Here is a 16,835-nt window from a genome sequence, read left to right on the forward strand (position 1 = left end):
AACCACATTGTGACAACTGGGAGACAATTGTGCATATGCTAGATATTAGGACATGAGCATTCTACTTGGACAGGACTAAGGACTTCAGAAAATCCCCTAAACTCTTCCTTTCGTCCACAGAAAGATCAAAAGCTGTGATATCTCAGACTATCCAGATGGGTCTCTAGTTGCATTAACTACTTAGCAAGGGCGCAACTTGCTCCTGTCCATACGCACTCCATGAGATCAGTTCCTACCTCAGTCACATTCCATTGGGATACCCCTATCTCCCCAATCTATAGAGCAATGATTGGAGTCTCTGTCCATACTTTCGCAGAACATTATGCAATCACTGAAGATTTGGCCACTGACGCAATCTTCGACTCTACAGTACTCTCTGTAGTAAAAGATTCTGCTCCAAAGTCCCAGCCTCCAGTGGTGGGTACTGCTCCAGAGTCACCGAAAGTGAAGCACCCATAGGAACACTACTCAAAGAAGAGGCAGTTACTCACCTTGTGCAGTAACAATAGTTCTTCGAGATGTGTGTCCGTATGGGTGCTCCACAACCCACCCTCCTCCCCTCTACTTCGGAGTTCTCCATAGGGCTCTGAGGTTGGGAAAGAAGTGAGGGGGTTCACCCGTGCAGAGCTAAATAGCCTCGAGGCAGACCACGAGGGAGGGAGAGCACATGCATGGGCTCACAGGACACTGCTACCAAAAATCTCCAATTAGGGGTGCAGGGGCACACAGACTCCTCAAGTGGAGCACCCATAGGGACACACATCTCGAAGAACCATTGTTACTGCACAAGGTGAGTAACTTCCTCTTGCAAAAAAAACCAAAAAAAAAAACAAACCCAAATCTCTTCAACCCTGGAAAATGCAGACACTCATAGCTGTTAATCTGACTGCATTTAAGAATATATTGGAAGGTTTGATGCCTTTTACTACTGGTCAATATAGGAAAGACATCTAATGCATTGATTGCAAAGTGGCTGTGTTGAGGCATACAAAACAAAAATAAAAGCCTATCACCAGGTTATGACTTCCTGGACTAAAATCTTTTGCATCAGAAGAGATCTGTGAAGCAGCAAATTGGTCTTCAACTTGTATAATTGTTGGACCCTTCCAGCTACAGCCCCAATGCAGAAATGCGCTGAAACATGTGCTTACATGCTGTTTTGAATAGAGATGTTTCCTGAATTGAAGCCTAATGTACAGGTGTTGGCAGACCTAGCCTCTAGTAGGAAGGTACTGTGTTGTGTTGCTCTGGAAATCCACTAAAGCAAACTGCCATAAACACCTGTGGGAGGGTGTTAATCCCAATAGCAGGGATGGCTAGCATGGATCCAGAAGTTGGATCCTGTCGACTATCCAAGCTTACCTTCCTGGACCATCCCCGAACTGAATGCATAAGGTCAGTCCAGTGACCATTGTTCTATGCACTGTAGATGTGCTTTAATTCAGAGGAAGCAACTTAATACTATTAGAAATACGTTGTCTTCTAGTTTAAGAAGCAACTGTTGGCCTTCATGGAGGAGCTAAGCCTCCTGCCTTGTCATTATTCAATTGCAAAGACAACCCACTGGTAGGAATGGGATCTGGGTAAGCAGAGAAATGTATGGGATATCAAATGTCTGTCTGCTCCATCTTGAGATGTGGGTGGCAAAAGTTGAACTCTGTGTCCAAAGCAAGGACCTATCACCAGCTGATACAATGGCATAATATTTCTGGTATTCTCCATCCCACTCGTTATGCATCTCTACATTTGCTCTCTTGACAGCTGCTGCACCTTAAGCTTCATCAAGCTGTTGACAGTGTCCCCTAGGCCTTTCCCAAGTAGGTACAGCTGACTCAGAAATGAGCAATGTGTAGTAGTGGTTGGGAACTCTTTTGATGTATTACCAGGCATTTGTCAACATAGAACTTCACCTGCCACAAGCTTAGAATAAGCTCTCTAGGTTTATCCTGATTCGGAAAGAGGTCTAGCTTGTCAAGGTTCTCCTGTACGGTCACCGTAGTATCCTAAATGAGCCCTTCTCTCGATTCTAGTGAAAGGGAGACATCTGAGATCATTCCTGGGGCAAAGGGTAAGGAAATCTCTACCCACCACAAACAAGGGGAACAAATTCTTGTCCTCTTGTTGGTGTGTTCATACGGATCTTGATCTAAGTCTTAATCTCTCGATGCTTGCCTGCAAGTGGTCTTAACTGCCTTCCCCCGCCCTTTTAGCCCAGCAGCTACCTCCTTCAAGTTCTATATGGAGTCCATGTCTACATAGGTGCAGTTACACTGGTGCAGACCTAATAGATGTGCTGCATCAGTGCTAACCTGGGCTTGCTTACGCTGCTGCAGCAGGAGTGAGTCCCACAGAGTAGCTTTGCTGCATGCAAAGGGACCAAAGCTGAAGTAGTGCTGAGAGAGGACCATTAGTCCTGAGACTGTTGGAATCCACATCTTCCCTCTCACTGTGGGGTTCTGTTCAGCAGCTGCACTTCCATAAACCGTCTTGCACAAGCACTTGCCTCATCCCATCAGTAATCCCTACATTAGAGCTGTTCTAAAACATTGTAAGTGCAAATAGCTAATGAAGTATTAAACAATTAATTGAACGTGTTTGGCTGGCTGTCCAGGTAGAGGGCTGCTCAAATTCAGTTCAGAGAGAACCACTACAGTATTAGAACAAAATACTGTCAAACATCAAGTTTAGACTAGTGCCCAGTAGCTGCCGACTGGCCTCATGAGGCCATCTTGGATTCTTAACCGAACCCAATGTCTGTAATATGTATACACATGCTAAAACTGTCGGTGGCTTTCTCAGTGCCTTCTTCCAATGGAAACTGAATTGAGTCCTGCTATGCCTAAAACATGCAATCTTAACCCTCTCCTCCTTTTTGAGACATGTCATTTGACTGACTTGCGTTGATGTAACAGAATACCTATTGCAGCAAAATACACAGGTGCTTGAGTGAACATACCAGTGATATCAGATCTGCTGGTTGGGTTCCAGTTCAAGTGAGGTTTAATCTCTGATCTTGTGCAGCACTGTGTGAAAGCACATAGCACAGAGAACCCTCCTTCAGGAGCTTCTTTAAACAGTCTCTGCTGGGAAATCCCACTGCTTTGTTGTCTTAAAGCAGTCCTGGTAAGATGTAGCCACTGTTAGTGCTGACCCTGCCATTGGTCTGTACCAGTGCAGTGCCATTTGGAGATGGTATTCACTCATTTACTAGGGTAGAGAGGGCACAGACAACTTTATCACTGCCTCTCCCAGCTCAGAGCAAGGTTAGGCATAATGATGGTATGAACGCCTACAGTCCTTTGTCCTGGTGTATGCCAATGATTTGCCATTGTAGCTGCATAAGTGTGCAAGTAGTAGTCAAAGTCCATTGTGAATGCACCTGTTGATCACAGAACCTGAGGTCCTTTGTGATTTTGGGGGCAGTGACATAGCCAAGTTCTGCTATTGGTGCAGCTTTATAGGGTGTAGATTGACTGGCAGGCTTCGCACTTAGCATCTCAAAGTTGAACCAGCCTGTAATCTGGTGGAGGAGAACCTTGGCATTCTAAGCCTGCTCCAGTAGCTCTGAACAGCCCTGGCCTGCTAATCGCTTACAGATCAAGCTCCCTAATCTGTCTGCTCTGCATTGCCAGTACTGGGGGTGGCAGCAAGGCATGGAGCACAGCTTCTCAAACCCACACTTCTGTACTGCTGCTGAAGTCTTGCATGGCCTCATCCAAACTCCCTTCCACTGGGACACTGTTACTCCCAATCCTGACCCTAATGGTGGGACCACACTGCTCCACGCTTGTCTCAGGCTCACACAAGAGGTGAGGTGCACACTTCCATAGATTTCAAAGCCAGAAGGGCCCACTGTGACCATCTAGTCTAAACTGTACAGTGCCGGCCAAGAATTTCCCTGAAATAATTCCTAGCACAGGTCTTGGTGGAAAACCATCCAGTCTTGGTACACTAGCCCTGGTGACTGAAGCAAGCAGAGGTAAAAGTCCATATGTGCAACCTGGTCACTATAACATGGTAAACCTGTGGAGGAGGCTCTGTCTTGCTGGCTGTATCTGGCCCCTCAGGCCTTCACTGAGAACTGTTAAAAGATTTCTGTTGGTCTGTACCAGGCCAGTCTGTTACAGCTGTGATCTGTGGCTTCTGGTATCTGCAGACAGCTGAAGTAAAGCTCTCAGCCCTTCCACTATACATGATTTAAATAGGGTTGTCAGAGGGTTCAGATTGTTTGCTGCCGCAAACAGACTTCAGCTCTTCGGCATTATGCTGCATTGCACCTGACCATAATAGTCTGCTGTTCAGTTGGCATAACTAGGCCGTATATTGCTTGATGCTGCAGGATAATGGTCACAGCTGTGCCCATGGGGCTAAAGCCAACTGGTGGGGAATGACACATGCACTGCCAGCAGAAGAGCCACTATGGCTGGTCTGGTCAGACAGACGAGACCCCCGTAGTTTGCTCCTTTTACAGACTGCATACCTGACTCCTTGGCGTCAGATGAACCAGGATCCACACTTGTCTTTACAACACTGTTGCAAAAGGGTTAATTGCATGGTCTGCAAGGGGGAGGCTCCGAAAGGGTTGCAGTCAGGGTGTACCTGCCTGACCCTAGGCTTGAGATTTCTCAGGTGTGTCCCCAAACATCTGGGAGTGAAGGGGTCTCTGCACAAATGGCAGGGAGTTTCCTCTAGGGAGGCTGCAGGAGGTATTCCTGAGCCTCTCAAAGCCGAGTCAGTGGGGCACAAGCACAGTATTCCTGGGTCTCTGTTGTGACAAAAGCACTTTCAGAATTGAGCTGAGATGCTGAGAGCGGCCACGAATGCTCTTGGGGCTCCCAATTTGTTTGGTGTGGAGACCTATTAAAGGCAGTTCCCAGCTAGCCAAGTGACCAGATCGGTGGCATGTATCAGACTCAGCCCACATTAGTGGACTTGATCTTGATTAGGGGAGTTGGTTAATCACATCTTGGTCTCTTCTGCATTGCATATCTTGATGTGTAACTGAGTCCACAGATTCCATTGTCGTCTTAGTGTGGATGGGCCCTAAAGTGTCAAAACAGCTGACTCACAGGTGATGTGATGGCTGTGCTGCTGCGATTTGGAACCGGCAGAGTCCTCCTTTTAGAGAGCCACAGGACTGCACAGCCTCCCTCCTGCTAAAATGCTCTCTGCCATGAAGTACTGAGTAGAAAAGAAGGGTGGAATGGAAAGTGAAGGCAAGTGGAGAATACCCTAAATCATGTGGCAGACAAGTCACTGCAGGGCTGGAGGTCAGCTATTTATCAGAATCTGACTCCTGGGCTAAAATACATGTGCTTGGGGCAAGACTCTAAGTGGAAGGAAGATGGCTGGGATCTTAACCTTGAGCGCATTCTTGTTGCAGTGGAAGCTTGTTTGCTTTGTCAGTGCAACTAGATCCTGGTGTCAGGCTCAGATCAGTTACAAACTGACTTCAGCTGGTCTGGCAATATTTTACAAGCCTGTTTAAATTTTGATGCCTGTTTTAGGTGCATTTAAGTTGCTTTTTCTTGCAGTCAGGTGTCTAGCTTAAAGGTGCATGGCCAAGCAAACCCATGTTTTCAGACTTGTCCTGCATTATAGAGAATTTTTAATCCAGCTATTCTCATAACTAGGCACTCATCTAGGCTGCATATATAACTGGATAATGGAAATGAATCTGCTTCCCCTGTTCTTGCATATATTATCAGTCTCTAGTTTGCACCCTAAGCATTGCAGCAGACACTTGTGAGGGAACATCTAATTGATACTTATATATAGAAATGTGTGTTCCTGGGCTTTGCAAAACATCAAATGTATCAAATCTGACCTGACAGTTTTGCTTTTAAACCTTGGCTGCTGGAACTGATGCGAATACACAGTGGATACCATGCCATGCTGCATATTTGTCCCGCTCTCTAAATAAGCATGCAGTTGTGCATGCTGTCTAGGTTACCTACTTGTGCATACACTAGGCCTGAAAGCATCCGAACTTTCGGCAGAATCTTGCAAATCTTGCCTATTTCCATAAACTCCGTTCTGGCTAGTCTTGATCCCTGAGCATCCCTTCTGTCCCTACCCACAACATCCTGGCAAGTCTCTAGACAGCCTGCTTCTCAAGTCATGCCTTGACCAAGTATTCAGGCCTGCCTCTCGCACCTCACCTGCTTGGAACTCTTCTCATGAACTGCTTGCATGCTGCCCATACAAGGGACAATGCTTCCAAACGCTGAGTTCAGCCTATTCACCCCTGAGGCAAGAATGCAATCCCTGCTTGTAAAATGGGGAGCTGAGGCGTACAGATCAGGTGACTCCCCATGATGTCTGAATTGGTGCTAGAGCCAGGAATAGAACCCAGGAGTCCTGACTGTTTTGTGTTGTAACTATTGGCTCATGATCCTCCCAAACTTCCTTCTGCTGTTCTGAGTGAGCATGCAGATGGCCACCTGACATCTTAGCATCTCATTTCAAAAATAAACATTCATGCTGTTGGAAGTTCCAGTTAGCTTTTTTTATTGTAAAACACTGGCATTTGGTGTTAACCCTAAAACCTTTCAGGTGGTAAGCCTGGTCCTATTAGCAGGGAAGAAAGCAAAGCAGAGGCCCTACAACAACTCTCAGGTAAATGTCTACAAATCCAGGGCACCTTCTCGCACTCAAAATGCTTAACCGTGTGCTCATCATTGTGCAAAACTCAACCTGTGTCGAGACATGGTCTAATACAGAGGTAGGCAAACTATATGGCTCATGGGCCGGATGGAACCCTCCTGCCCAGCCCCAAAGCTTCTGGCCCAGGAGGCTCGCCCGCAGCCCCTCCCCCGCTGTCCCCCTCTCCCACAGCCTCAGTGTGCCGTGCCACCGGCGCAATGCTCTGGGCAGCACAGCTGTAGCGTCACCAGCCACCGGTGCGCCAGGCAGCACAGTAAGGGGGCAGGGAGCAGGGGGGTTGGGGTGGTGGTCAGAGGGCAGGGGTGTGGATAGGGGTTGGGGCTGTCAGAGGGCAGGGAACCACGGGGGTTGGATGGGGCAGGGGTCCGGGGGGGGGCAGTTGGGGTAAGGGGGGTCAGATAAGAGGTGGGGGGCTGGGCCCCCCTGGCTGTTTGGGGAGACTTGGCCCTCCATAACCGGCGCTCCATACAGTTTTGGAAACCCAATGTGGCCCTCAGCCAAAAACTTTGCCCGCCTCTAGCCTAATATGTCAGGCTACATCAGGGGTGGCTAACTTGAGCCTCAGGAGGAGCCAGAATTTACCAGTGTACATTGCCAAAAGGCCACAATAATACATCAGCAGCCCCCCGTCTGATCCCCAGCACCTCCACCTGCCAGCAGCCCCCACCAGTCAGTGCCTAATCCCCTGTCCACCACAATCAGCTGTTTCCTGTGCGCAGGAGGCTGCGGGGGGGGGGAGGGGAGCGCGAGGGCATGTAAGTCTTGGGGGAAGAGCTTGGGGCAGAGCAGGTGGTTGAGCAGTGAGCACCCCCCAGCAAATTGGAAAGTTAGCATATATAGCTCCAGCCCCAGAATCAGGGCCTTGGTAAGGAGCCGCATGTTGGCTGGCCCCCCCAGGCTACATGAAGAGGTGTGTGTGGCTGTTACCAGATAACTTAACATAGTAAGTAAAACCAGTGTTTAAATCCAGGTGCTTCCCACTGAAATAATTGGGAGTGACTTTGCCATAGCTGTGGAAAGTAATATCCGCTCCCTGCAGGGAGCTGGAGCATTCCACAGCCCCAGAAAGGCTGCCAATTCATGTGCTAACAGTATTAGTACAGTAACATCAAATCTCAAATGTTCTTAAAATTTGTCTTCTGCCGGAAGATAGGAGGCAGAATTGTAGGTGGCCTGGTGCTGTTTGCTAGATTGCCAGAGTGAGTCCATCCCTGCATCTGGTTCTGCTTTGTGGAGCAGACTTGGTGATGCTAGCTTGCTACCCCTTCTGAGGCTGGGATTATGGCATCAATTGAATGCCATTTTGTCTTGCAGGCGCTTTCCTCATGCCACGTCTCCATACAGATCTTGGGGCAATTCCTGTCACTATTTTTTTTTTTTTTTGGCGGACTATAAATATACAAGTTGCTCTTACCTGGCCAGGTGAGAACAGTGGCAAGCTCTTTCTCTGGAACTGGAGTAGGCTATTCAAGACATCTGGCTCTTTTGCTGCAAGCTTGCTCCCACAACTGGCACTGAAAAACTGCACGGTGTTCAATATCCAGGTCCCCAGACACATGGCTTCAGTCTCTGCCCTCCCCAAAACGTGTGCAACTGGTGCTTGGCTTCCCTTATATCAGTTCTGTTCATTCCTGGACCATTGCAGTGCAATTCCAGGGAGCAGCAGGCCTAGTTCTGAGACCGCGTGGGCACGAGTCTCCATATCTGGCAGCAACATCCCACCTCTGTGTGAGCCATCTTCTGTGTCCATCTCGCTTGGTAAACTGGCTCCTTACCGTCCCTGTTTTGAGTAGCGCTCAGTTAGCAAGACTGGTTTATCTTCATCGCTGTACTCAAATGTCTGCGCAGGCACAGCATTGCCATCAGGCCCGCTCTGGGTTCTGTCTGCTGTAGTAAGCAGAGATGCGCCTCTTTCTAAACGAGCATGGCAAATCTCCGTGGTGCCTCTTGTTCCTTTCAGTGTGCCTGGGACACTTAGAATTGGGAAGATTTCCCAGTTCTCATGGAAACAGGTGACTTCACCTTTCCACTTCTAGCTCTTGAGGGGCATCACTGGGTCAGCTGTCTCCTTGCTGAACTGAGCAAGGAGCTGTAAGAGATCCTGACTTCACTGGCTGTTGGTCTTGACAAGGGATGGGGAGGCTTTGGCAGTTTGCTCTGTGCACAGAGTACTCTTGTTCCAGGGTCTCTGTCCCTCTATCAGGAGACTAGAATGTCCTTTTTATAACTAATCTTGATGCAAGTTGTTGGCCAGCTAACTGATCAAATGTCTGGGCTTCACGGACTTGCAAATGCAAGCCCCAGTGGCTCCTGCAAACAGCAGTTCCCTGCATAGCTGAAGGAAGCCGCTTCCAGAAAGGAGCAAAAATGCATACAGAGCCTGACTCTCAAAACAAGTGTCTGCACACTCAGTACCACAGCCAGGCGCAGAGCGCATACACGCTATGAGCAACAGGTCTGCCTGGTCACTCGCATGCCTCATATCTTGGACAGTGAGCCGGTTCAGAACCTCAGGCCACATTCAGAAGTTCCAGACATCTCTTCTTTCCCCGAGTGTGCATGTGAAACACATTAATCCATGAGTTGCATATGCCTCAACTTTTAAGGAGGCTGAATATGAAGTGCGGGTGGTATACCCCCTGGCCAACACTAACTTGTCATTGTTCACTGTACAGCTGAGCCCAATGATCTTTAGGGGCTGGAGAGAGCATTAAAGGGAGCAGAAGCTTTTGGGTCACCCAAACCTGAGTCCTCCTACACTAGTTTCTTTTCTGAATATAATCTTTACTGGGGTCTTCTATACAACTACTAAGAGGAAAGTTGTTGATTCCTGTGATCAGCTGGTCAACAGATGAGTAGGTTCCTTTGCTGGACAGATGTTTTCAATAAATTCAGTACGCGTGACTATAAGCTTTCAAAAGGCTCCTCTAAAGCAAGTTTCTCATCACTAGTATTTCTCCAAATTAACTAAGCTAGAAGTCTATGGATGATCCTTTTCTTCGGTGTCTCGAGCAGTCTCTCTGAGGAAATAGAAGCAAATTCAGTTCTTGGAAGTGAAGTCTCGTGTGTGTTGTGACTTTGGTAGTAAGGTGGCGATGTATCAATTCCAAATGCCTTCCCTGATCTTACACAAGGATCAGCTCTGTGTCCCGTCCTTAAATTGTGCCATTGCTCTTCCTATAATGAAAGGGTGATGGTGGCTTGGCCTGCTGCTTCAGGCTATCTTCCTTCCCTTATGAACTTAGATGTGCCAAGCAAACTTTGAAAATCTCATGCTTCAGACTTAAATGAAAGCTGAAATAGAAAAGCAGCTGGAAGCCTGTATCTACAGGGGAATTCTAGCCATTGGCAGGCAGCTGCTGGTATAGCTGAAATAGTGTAGACAGGGTAAACAGCTATAATCTGCAAAACCCTAGCATAAAACAGGCACGGTAGATTTGCGTCTGGGTTCAAGCGTTACTACAGTAGTGCAAACTGCAATGTTGGTCACCAACATCTAAATTTAGGTCAGATCCACAATGTGGACTAGAGCGAAGGAGAGTTCACTTTGATAGCCACATTTTGTGTCCACAGTTCTAGCTCCTTCCATTACACAATCAGCCTCTACCAGCATAGCTGTATTCGCTGTTCAGGGGCACTAGCCTGGGTGTGATGCCTTAGCATGGCTTGTCTGTTTAGCAGATACTGCACTTCTGTCAAAGTTCCCATGATGACATAAGGGATAACCTCTTGCAGTGAACCATGTCAGGGCACAAGGCCACCCGGAAAAGTTTGAGGTAGAGGAAGCTGATTCTAGAACATCACTCTGTTTCATGAAACAGACTGCTGAATAAAGGCAGACTGGAGGAGTGTCTCGCCAGCTCATGCAGAAGGGCTGCTCTAAAACTCCTAAACCTCAGACCTTGTCTTGTCTCACGCTAACTTCTGTACATTCTGAAATTTGCAGGCGTGACTCTGGCTACAGCTGTAAGTTTGAAAGCTGCTTCTCTTGCTCTTCTATCAAGGAGAACTGGCTTGTGCCTGTCTCGCTGCTATATGCTGAGTGAAGGCCTGAGAACTGTTCCAGAAATCTTCTACAAGCTTGAAATATCAGCACATTGGCTCCTCCCTTGTGTCTACTGAAGGATCTATAAACGGGGAGCTTCCTCATCACCCTGACATTTCAGTCAGGGATAAATCTTTCTCAGACCTATTCTTCCAAGATTTCTCAAGTGGTTGTTAGACTACTTTGTAATTTAACTAAATTTAAAACTAATTGCTCCCCCCTTAAAAGGTTACATTTACATGGCTTCTACGGTCTTGATAATTCAACTGTCTGTAGTCTGAAGGAAACAGACAAGATGTGCTCTTCTGACACTAGAAGGCCAGCCTTTGACGTATATCCTAGGCTACTGAGAGCTTTCGGAGGAACTAAAGTACACAATTAATGGGGGAAGGGAGCAGAGTCAGACTTGGCAGATTTTTATTTTGCATTCCTAATGATGGATACTAATGTAGCTCTTGGTCAGTGACTGAGAGGCTGTCAGTTTTCCAGGTGAATAACTCACCTTGGAGGACTTTTGGCTTGGTGTTTCCTTCATCCATTGAAAGCTGTCTTGTGCGCTGCAGGCACACCTGCTTCCTGTGAGATCCTCCTCTCCTGGAGGTTCAGCACACAAGTCTCCTGTTTCCAAGCTGGAAACAGTGTCTGAGATGTTACAAGTTCCACCTACAGAGCTGGGAACTGGAGTACAGCTCAGGTAGGTCTAAAGAGCAAGCAGGAAACCTTTAGACTGAATAGCTTCATGCAGTCATCACAAATGGCTTAAAACCTAGGGTCTGCAAACATCCTGCAAACACGGTTTGGCTTAGTGCTTAGCAAGTCCCGCTGACCTTGGTAGAACAGTACTCCTAACAAATTTGCAGGATTGGGCCCTCAGCTTTTAACTCAAAGACTTTCACTTAGTTTAACACTGTCTTGAGGGAAAATATTCCCAACCCCACCTGGAAATTAGCATGGCTCAAGCCACTCAGCATCACTATACAGACCTTGCTAATGTAGCTAGGCACCAAGTTAATGTACCTACTGTGGAGCAGTTATAGGAAAGCCCAGCACAACTGCAGAGATAATTGGGCAGTCCACAAACAAATGAGGCAAGTAACTAGTATCCTTTCCCACCCCCCCACATAGTGTTCTGCCAGGCTTCCACATCTCCTGGAGCCGTTAACCTGAGCTTTGGTTTAACTCTGTCACTGTGATTCTAACTGCAGAGATGGCTCGTTAACACAAACACTGGATGTAGGCAGCTGCTAGTGTGTTGGTATGGCTGTGTTCCAGCAAGATAATGCTGGCTGTGGGATTTACATATAGCCCACAATTAACAAAACTTTCTCCCTAGTTTTAAGTGTCAAGGAGAGATCAGCAATGGTGCATTTGCCAGTTCTGAGGCTTGGGTGGCAGGACCAGCCTGCTATCCATCAGAGCTTGTAATGTTCAATGACTAATCAGTTTTTTAGACTCTTAACAAATTCAGCTGTCTTCCCTGAACAATACACTAGCTGTATTGCTTTCAAAGATGCCATGTGACTTCAGATAAGCTTGAAACCATGCTTACTCTAGCTTGGACAGAATGTCTCCCAACCCATACAACAAACCTGTATTCTGGAGAGAGACCCAGTCTCTCCTCATCCCCTAAGCTGTTGACACTAGCTTTTCCTTAATGCTTGCTACTGCCAGTGCAGCTCCACCAGCAGTATCAACAGTCAGCACTAGTACAGAGAAGGCTTCATGGTGCTACTCAGGCTGGTGGCAGGCACCTGGTCTGTGCTAGCCCTCCTGTTGTTCCCCCAGCTAGAGCTGAGCTGGTGTTTGCAGTGGAGGAAAGTCCTAGCAGACAAGGCTGTGGCATAAGGACAGATTGGGAATTAACAGAGTAGTAAAAACTGACACTTGCTTATAGTCTAAAAGGGGCAAGTTAAGCTAGTGCTGTGCAATATCTGGCCTCCAGTGTCCTGAGAAACCAGACCTGCAGACTGGCTGGTTCCTGTGCCATAGGCCAGAGGTTAACTCTGGGCATGCAGAGGTTTTCCAGGGGGTACATCAACTCCTCTAGATCAGTTTCTCAACCTGGGGATTGAGCCTTGAAGGATGGGAATAGGTTTAGGGGGATCACTAGTGCAGGGATGGCAAGCAGGGCAGTTGCTTGGGGTCCCACACCACAGGCAGCCCCATAAAGATAAGTTACGTGCTTCAACCCCGGCCAGTGGGGCTCAGGCTGATCCTGGAAGGGGTATGGCAGTCTGGAAAGGTTGAGAACCGCTGCCATAGGGATCATCCACGTGCTATGGACACAGGCAGGAAGGAATCCTACTGTAAACCTCTGCATGGTGCTTTGTGTCGGTGAAGGTACAGCCCAGATTTTTCAGTGCTTGGTGGGTGAGGATGAGCAAGCATTGGAATACTCCAGCATGCCACTAAGATTTGTCTGTCTTAAATAGCCATAATGCTGCTCTCTAACTTCTAGCAGTCTCTTGCCATTCACGTTTTAAGCTGCAAGTAGGCACTGCGCAGTGCCGACATGTACATAAATTCTCCATTTCCGACTTGCGAGGAGGTGCCTCTGGTCTTGGCTTGACGGATTTAAAGGTAGGTGCTGGAATACATTAGCCAACATGTTCTCACTCTCTAGTATAGGAAAAGTGACTGGTCTACCCTAGAACTATAGAACACATTGGCTAATGTTTTCTGTAACACCTCTAGGCCCTAGTCCTGGCCTAAGGGTGGGGTGATGGCCACCTGACCAATGTTGAGCTCTGATGAAGACTGCCTTTCTGAAAACCAGCTCCTCCTCAGGCTAACTAGGCATAGTCTTTGAAGCCACCGCAGACTTTAGACTATCTATAAATGCTCTTCTAAACCATGGAGCCTGCTGCAGAACTGTCCCTCTGCACAGGTCAGGGCCCTGGGGAGATGGCTCTGCAGAGCCTGGCCTGGGTGGTAACTGACCATGTTTGATCACATCCTTGCACAAGGGAAGTCTCCACTCTTTGGGGCTGGTGTAAGTGTCCAAGGCTTAAACCCACATGTGGAGTTCTGGACCAGGTGCTGACAGGAGATGCTCTGGTAAGGCTTGGCGTTGGATTGCAACAGTACAGTCTGACCCAGCACTGGGAGGGAATGCTGCTGTGGGAGGAGTGATGTGTCCATGTCTTGCCTCTCCAGAGGTGGAAAAACAAAGGCAATGGGCAATTCCCGGACAATGTCAGAAGGTGATATGCGCTATGGGCTGGCTTCTGGGCATGGGCCTGTTTGACATGTTTATCAGCATGCTCTGGTAGGGTCAGAAGCCGTGGCAGCTACATGTAATGTCTAGCTGTAACCACTTCCAGTGTTCATGGCCACTCCTATATACCTGTTATAACAGGTCCTTGTTCCTTCCACCTCTGTGCAGTAGGGTGTCCCATAGTGCATTGCCCCAGATGGCACTAGGGTGGTGTGCGTGCCCTCCAGGCACTTGATTCCTTGCTGAGACGCTAAGGGATACTGCCCAGACTTTGCCAGCATGCACTTGTGCAACATGTCTGAGACCAAGTGAGTCAAACTGGGAGCAGAACTGTGCTTTTGCAACCAGTGCTAATGGGGCCTTGGCACTCAATTCCTCCGCTCTCCCCGGTCTGGGAGGGCAGCTAATGAGACAGATAGTATTAAACATCCATCTGGCCACCCATGCTGGCACTGCTGACTCTGGGATGTGCATGTTAATCATGATGCTGTTGCATCTGTTTCAGAGCAGCCATGCAGTGTTTTTTTCAGGAGCCAACTAACTTCCAGACACAGCCTGGCCAAAGGAGATTGGAGAAAGCATGTGTCTAGCTTCTGTCCAACAAACCTCCCCACCAGACCAAGCCTCCTTGATGCTGCCTGATACCAGAGCCTTTCGGGAGTGCTGGTGGAGATGGGGAAATAAGTCCAATATGCTAATGAGGGGGGTTTCTCTGTTCTAGTTCTCAGCATGCTCAGTAGCCCTCTGGGGAACGTTTTGGGAAAGCCCCCTCTGGGCTTCCTGCCTCTGGACCCAATTGGCTCGGACTTGGGAGAGAAGTTTCCCACGCAGACTCTGAGGAGCTCCCGCCTGGACAGTCGTGCTCTCCTGGATTCCCGCTCCAGCAGCCCCTCGGACTCTGATACCAGTGGATTCAGCTCTGGATCTGACCATCTCTCAGACTTAATCGTAAGATGGTTCTTGTTTTCCTAACCTCAAGTCTTTGCATTGCCCCTCTTAGATCAAACACTCAACTCCTGGCACCTTAGGAGAACAGCATTTGTGCTGCAGAACACCATGACTCTATCCTGAGACAGTAAAAAGGAATTAATTGCTCCATTGTTCTCTCAATAGCTCCTAGCCTGAAACTAAGGGAGTTGCTTCCCTTCTGGATCTGCCTTCATCCGGGGTTTGGAATGCAGACTGGCTTACCCCAGCACTACACTCCCAGGGTGAGGGGAGTAGACCATTGTACCAATTTTTCTTTAAACAATGGACACTAAAGGGGTAACTTACTGAGACTTTTTTAATGGCATTGCTTATCAGGGTCCTTAGACTTCAAATCCAGTCACTCTATATCAAAGTTCCAGGACACACTTGCCCTTCAATCCCCATGCTAATTGTTGCGACTTCAGTCAGTTCTCATGTTTAAAGAAGCTGCTTTGGTAAAGCTCAAACAGCTAGAGCAGCAGTTCTCAAACTGTGGGTCAGGACCCCCTTTGAATGGGGTCACCAGGGCTGGCTTAGACTTGCTGGGGCCCAAGGCTGAAGCCCAAGTCCCACTACACATGACAGAAGCTGAAGCCCAAGGGCTTCAGCCCTGGGTCTCAGGACTCAGATTGCAGGCCCCCTGCCTGGGGCAGAAGCCCTTGAGCTTCAGCTTTGGCCCCCGTCCTGGGGTTGTGAAGTAACTTTTGTTAGGAGGCGGTTGTAGTACATTATTTGAGAACCCCTGAGCTAGAGTGAATGCCCTAAAGGAGGGGGGCAGTGAATTGACATGGTGGTGGGAGGATGCCATCAATTGTTGAAAGCAAACTGAGTAGTCAGGTATTTTTTACCTGTCGCTTAGTGTTGTGCCTGTTACAGATATCCTTCAGAAATGTTCTTAAAGTTGCCAGTGTCCTTTTAAATCTGACCCAAATCTTAAACTGTATTAAACAAGGCTTTAAAATTGAAGGCTGAATACACTTCCCCACATCTTTCACCAGTTCAGAGAGAAACGGGTTTCTAAAATTTAATTGGTTGGTTTCTTTTGATAGTACTTGCCATGTGCTTTTCAAACACAGTGCCCCTGCCCCAGGAGTTATGAACTAGTTAAAGGAAGGGGAAATAGGTAATTGGCCATGTTAGAGCAGTAAAAGTATTTTAGGATAGAAGTTATCCAAGTCCTATTGCCTGTGGCATGGCTAGTTTCTTTTGTAGCAGTCTTGGAGGAAGGATTTGCAACTCAAACACTGCAGCACTGAGAGTAAAACTGATAGCCTCACCAAGCTGAGGGAAATGCAGAAAGCAAAATCAGGTCTTTAACTTTCACTAATATGGAGTGCTAGTAACTTGGGAAAGACTTCTTTAATTTTCAGAAGGGACAACAATTAGTCTGGGTTGTAGTTCTCAAGCAACTTGAACTAGCCACCTTCGGACATTTCTCACCTTTGTGCAGTCTGCCATTCCCACCACCACTGCAGCTGAATTGGTGCTGGCAATCAAGAAATTTTTGCAGGAAAAGGCTGATGTAGACAAGGCTCTGGTCCTACTCCAGATGGCTGAGTCTAGTTGTCACTGGGGAAGGTAAAGGATACGGTCTTGCTTCTCATGTTCTGTAAGGGTAGCTTGCACATTACAAGTCTCTTCTGCTTATCCTTTTATCACACTCATACACCTGACTGGCAGGGCTTAAAATGTAATGTCTTTCCTAGTGTGCAAACAGGATTTGTGAGAGTCTCTCCTACCTACTTTCCCACCCTGTGCTGGGCACTCAGATGCCACGAGCAAATGTTGATCTTCACTCTCCACCTGCTCTCTTGGTGACAACCTCACAGGACTGAGACACTGAATGAACTTTGCAGAAGGAAGCGGATTGGCAAAAACGTCAGTTCTATGGACATGTAATTGTATGTTCTGCACATGTCACTCAAAGTGAACTGCTGC

General features: G+C 47.8%; 1 protein-coding gene across 12 annotated transcripts in view; it reads left to right on the forward strand.

Moving 5' to 3' along the window:
• CPEB1 (cytoplasmic polyadenylation element binding protein 1) overlaps nucleotides 1–16,835 on the forward strand; it is a 78,254-nt gene that overhangs the window by 43,409 nt on the left and 18,010 nt on the right. For all 12 annotated transcript variants that reach the window (XM_043523988.1, XM_043523986.1, XM_043523989.1 and 9 more), the window contains one exon: nucleotides 14,650–14,876. In XM_043523988.1, coding sequence (XP_043379923.1) covers nucleotides 14,650–14,876 — 227 coding nt within the window. The remainder of the gene's footprint in view (nucleotides 1–14,649; nucleotides 14,877–16,835) is intronic.

The sequence above is a fragment of the Chelonia mydas genome, chromosome 10, assembly GCF_015237465.2.
Source record: "Chelonia mydas isolate rCheMyd1 chromosome 10, rCheMyd1.pri.v2, whole genome shotgun sequence".
Classification (NCBI taxonomy): Eukaryota; Metazoa; Chordata; order Testudines; family Cheloniidae; genus Chelonia; species Chelonia mydas.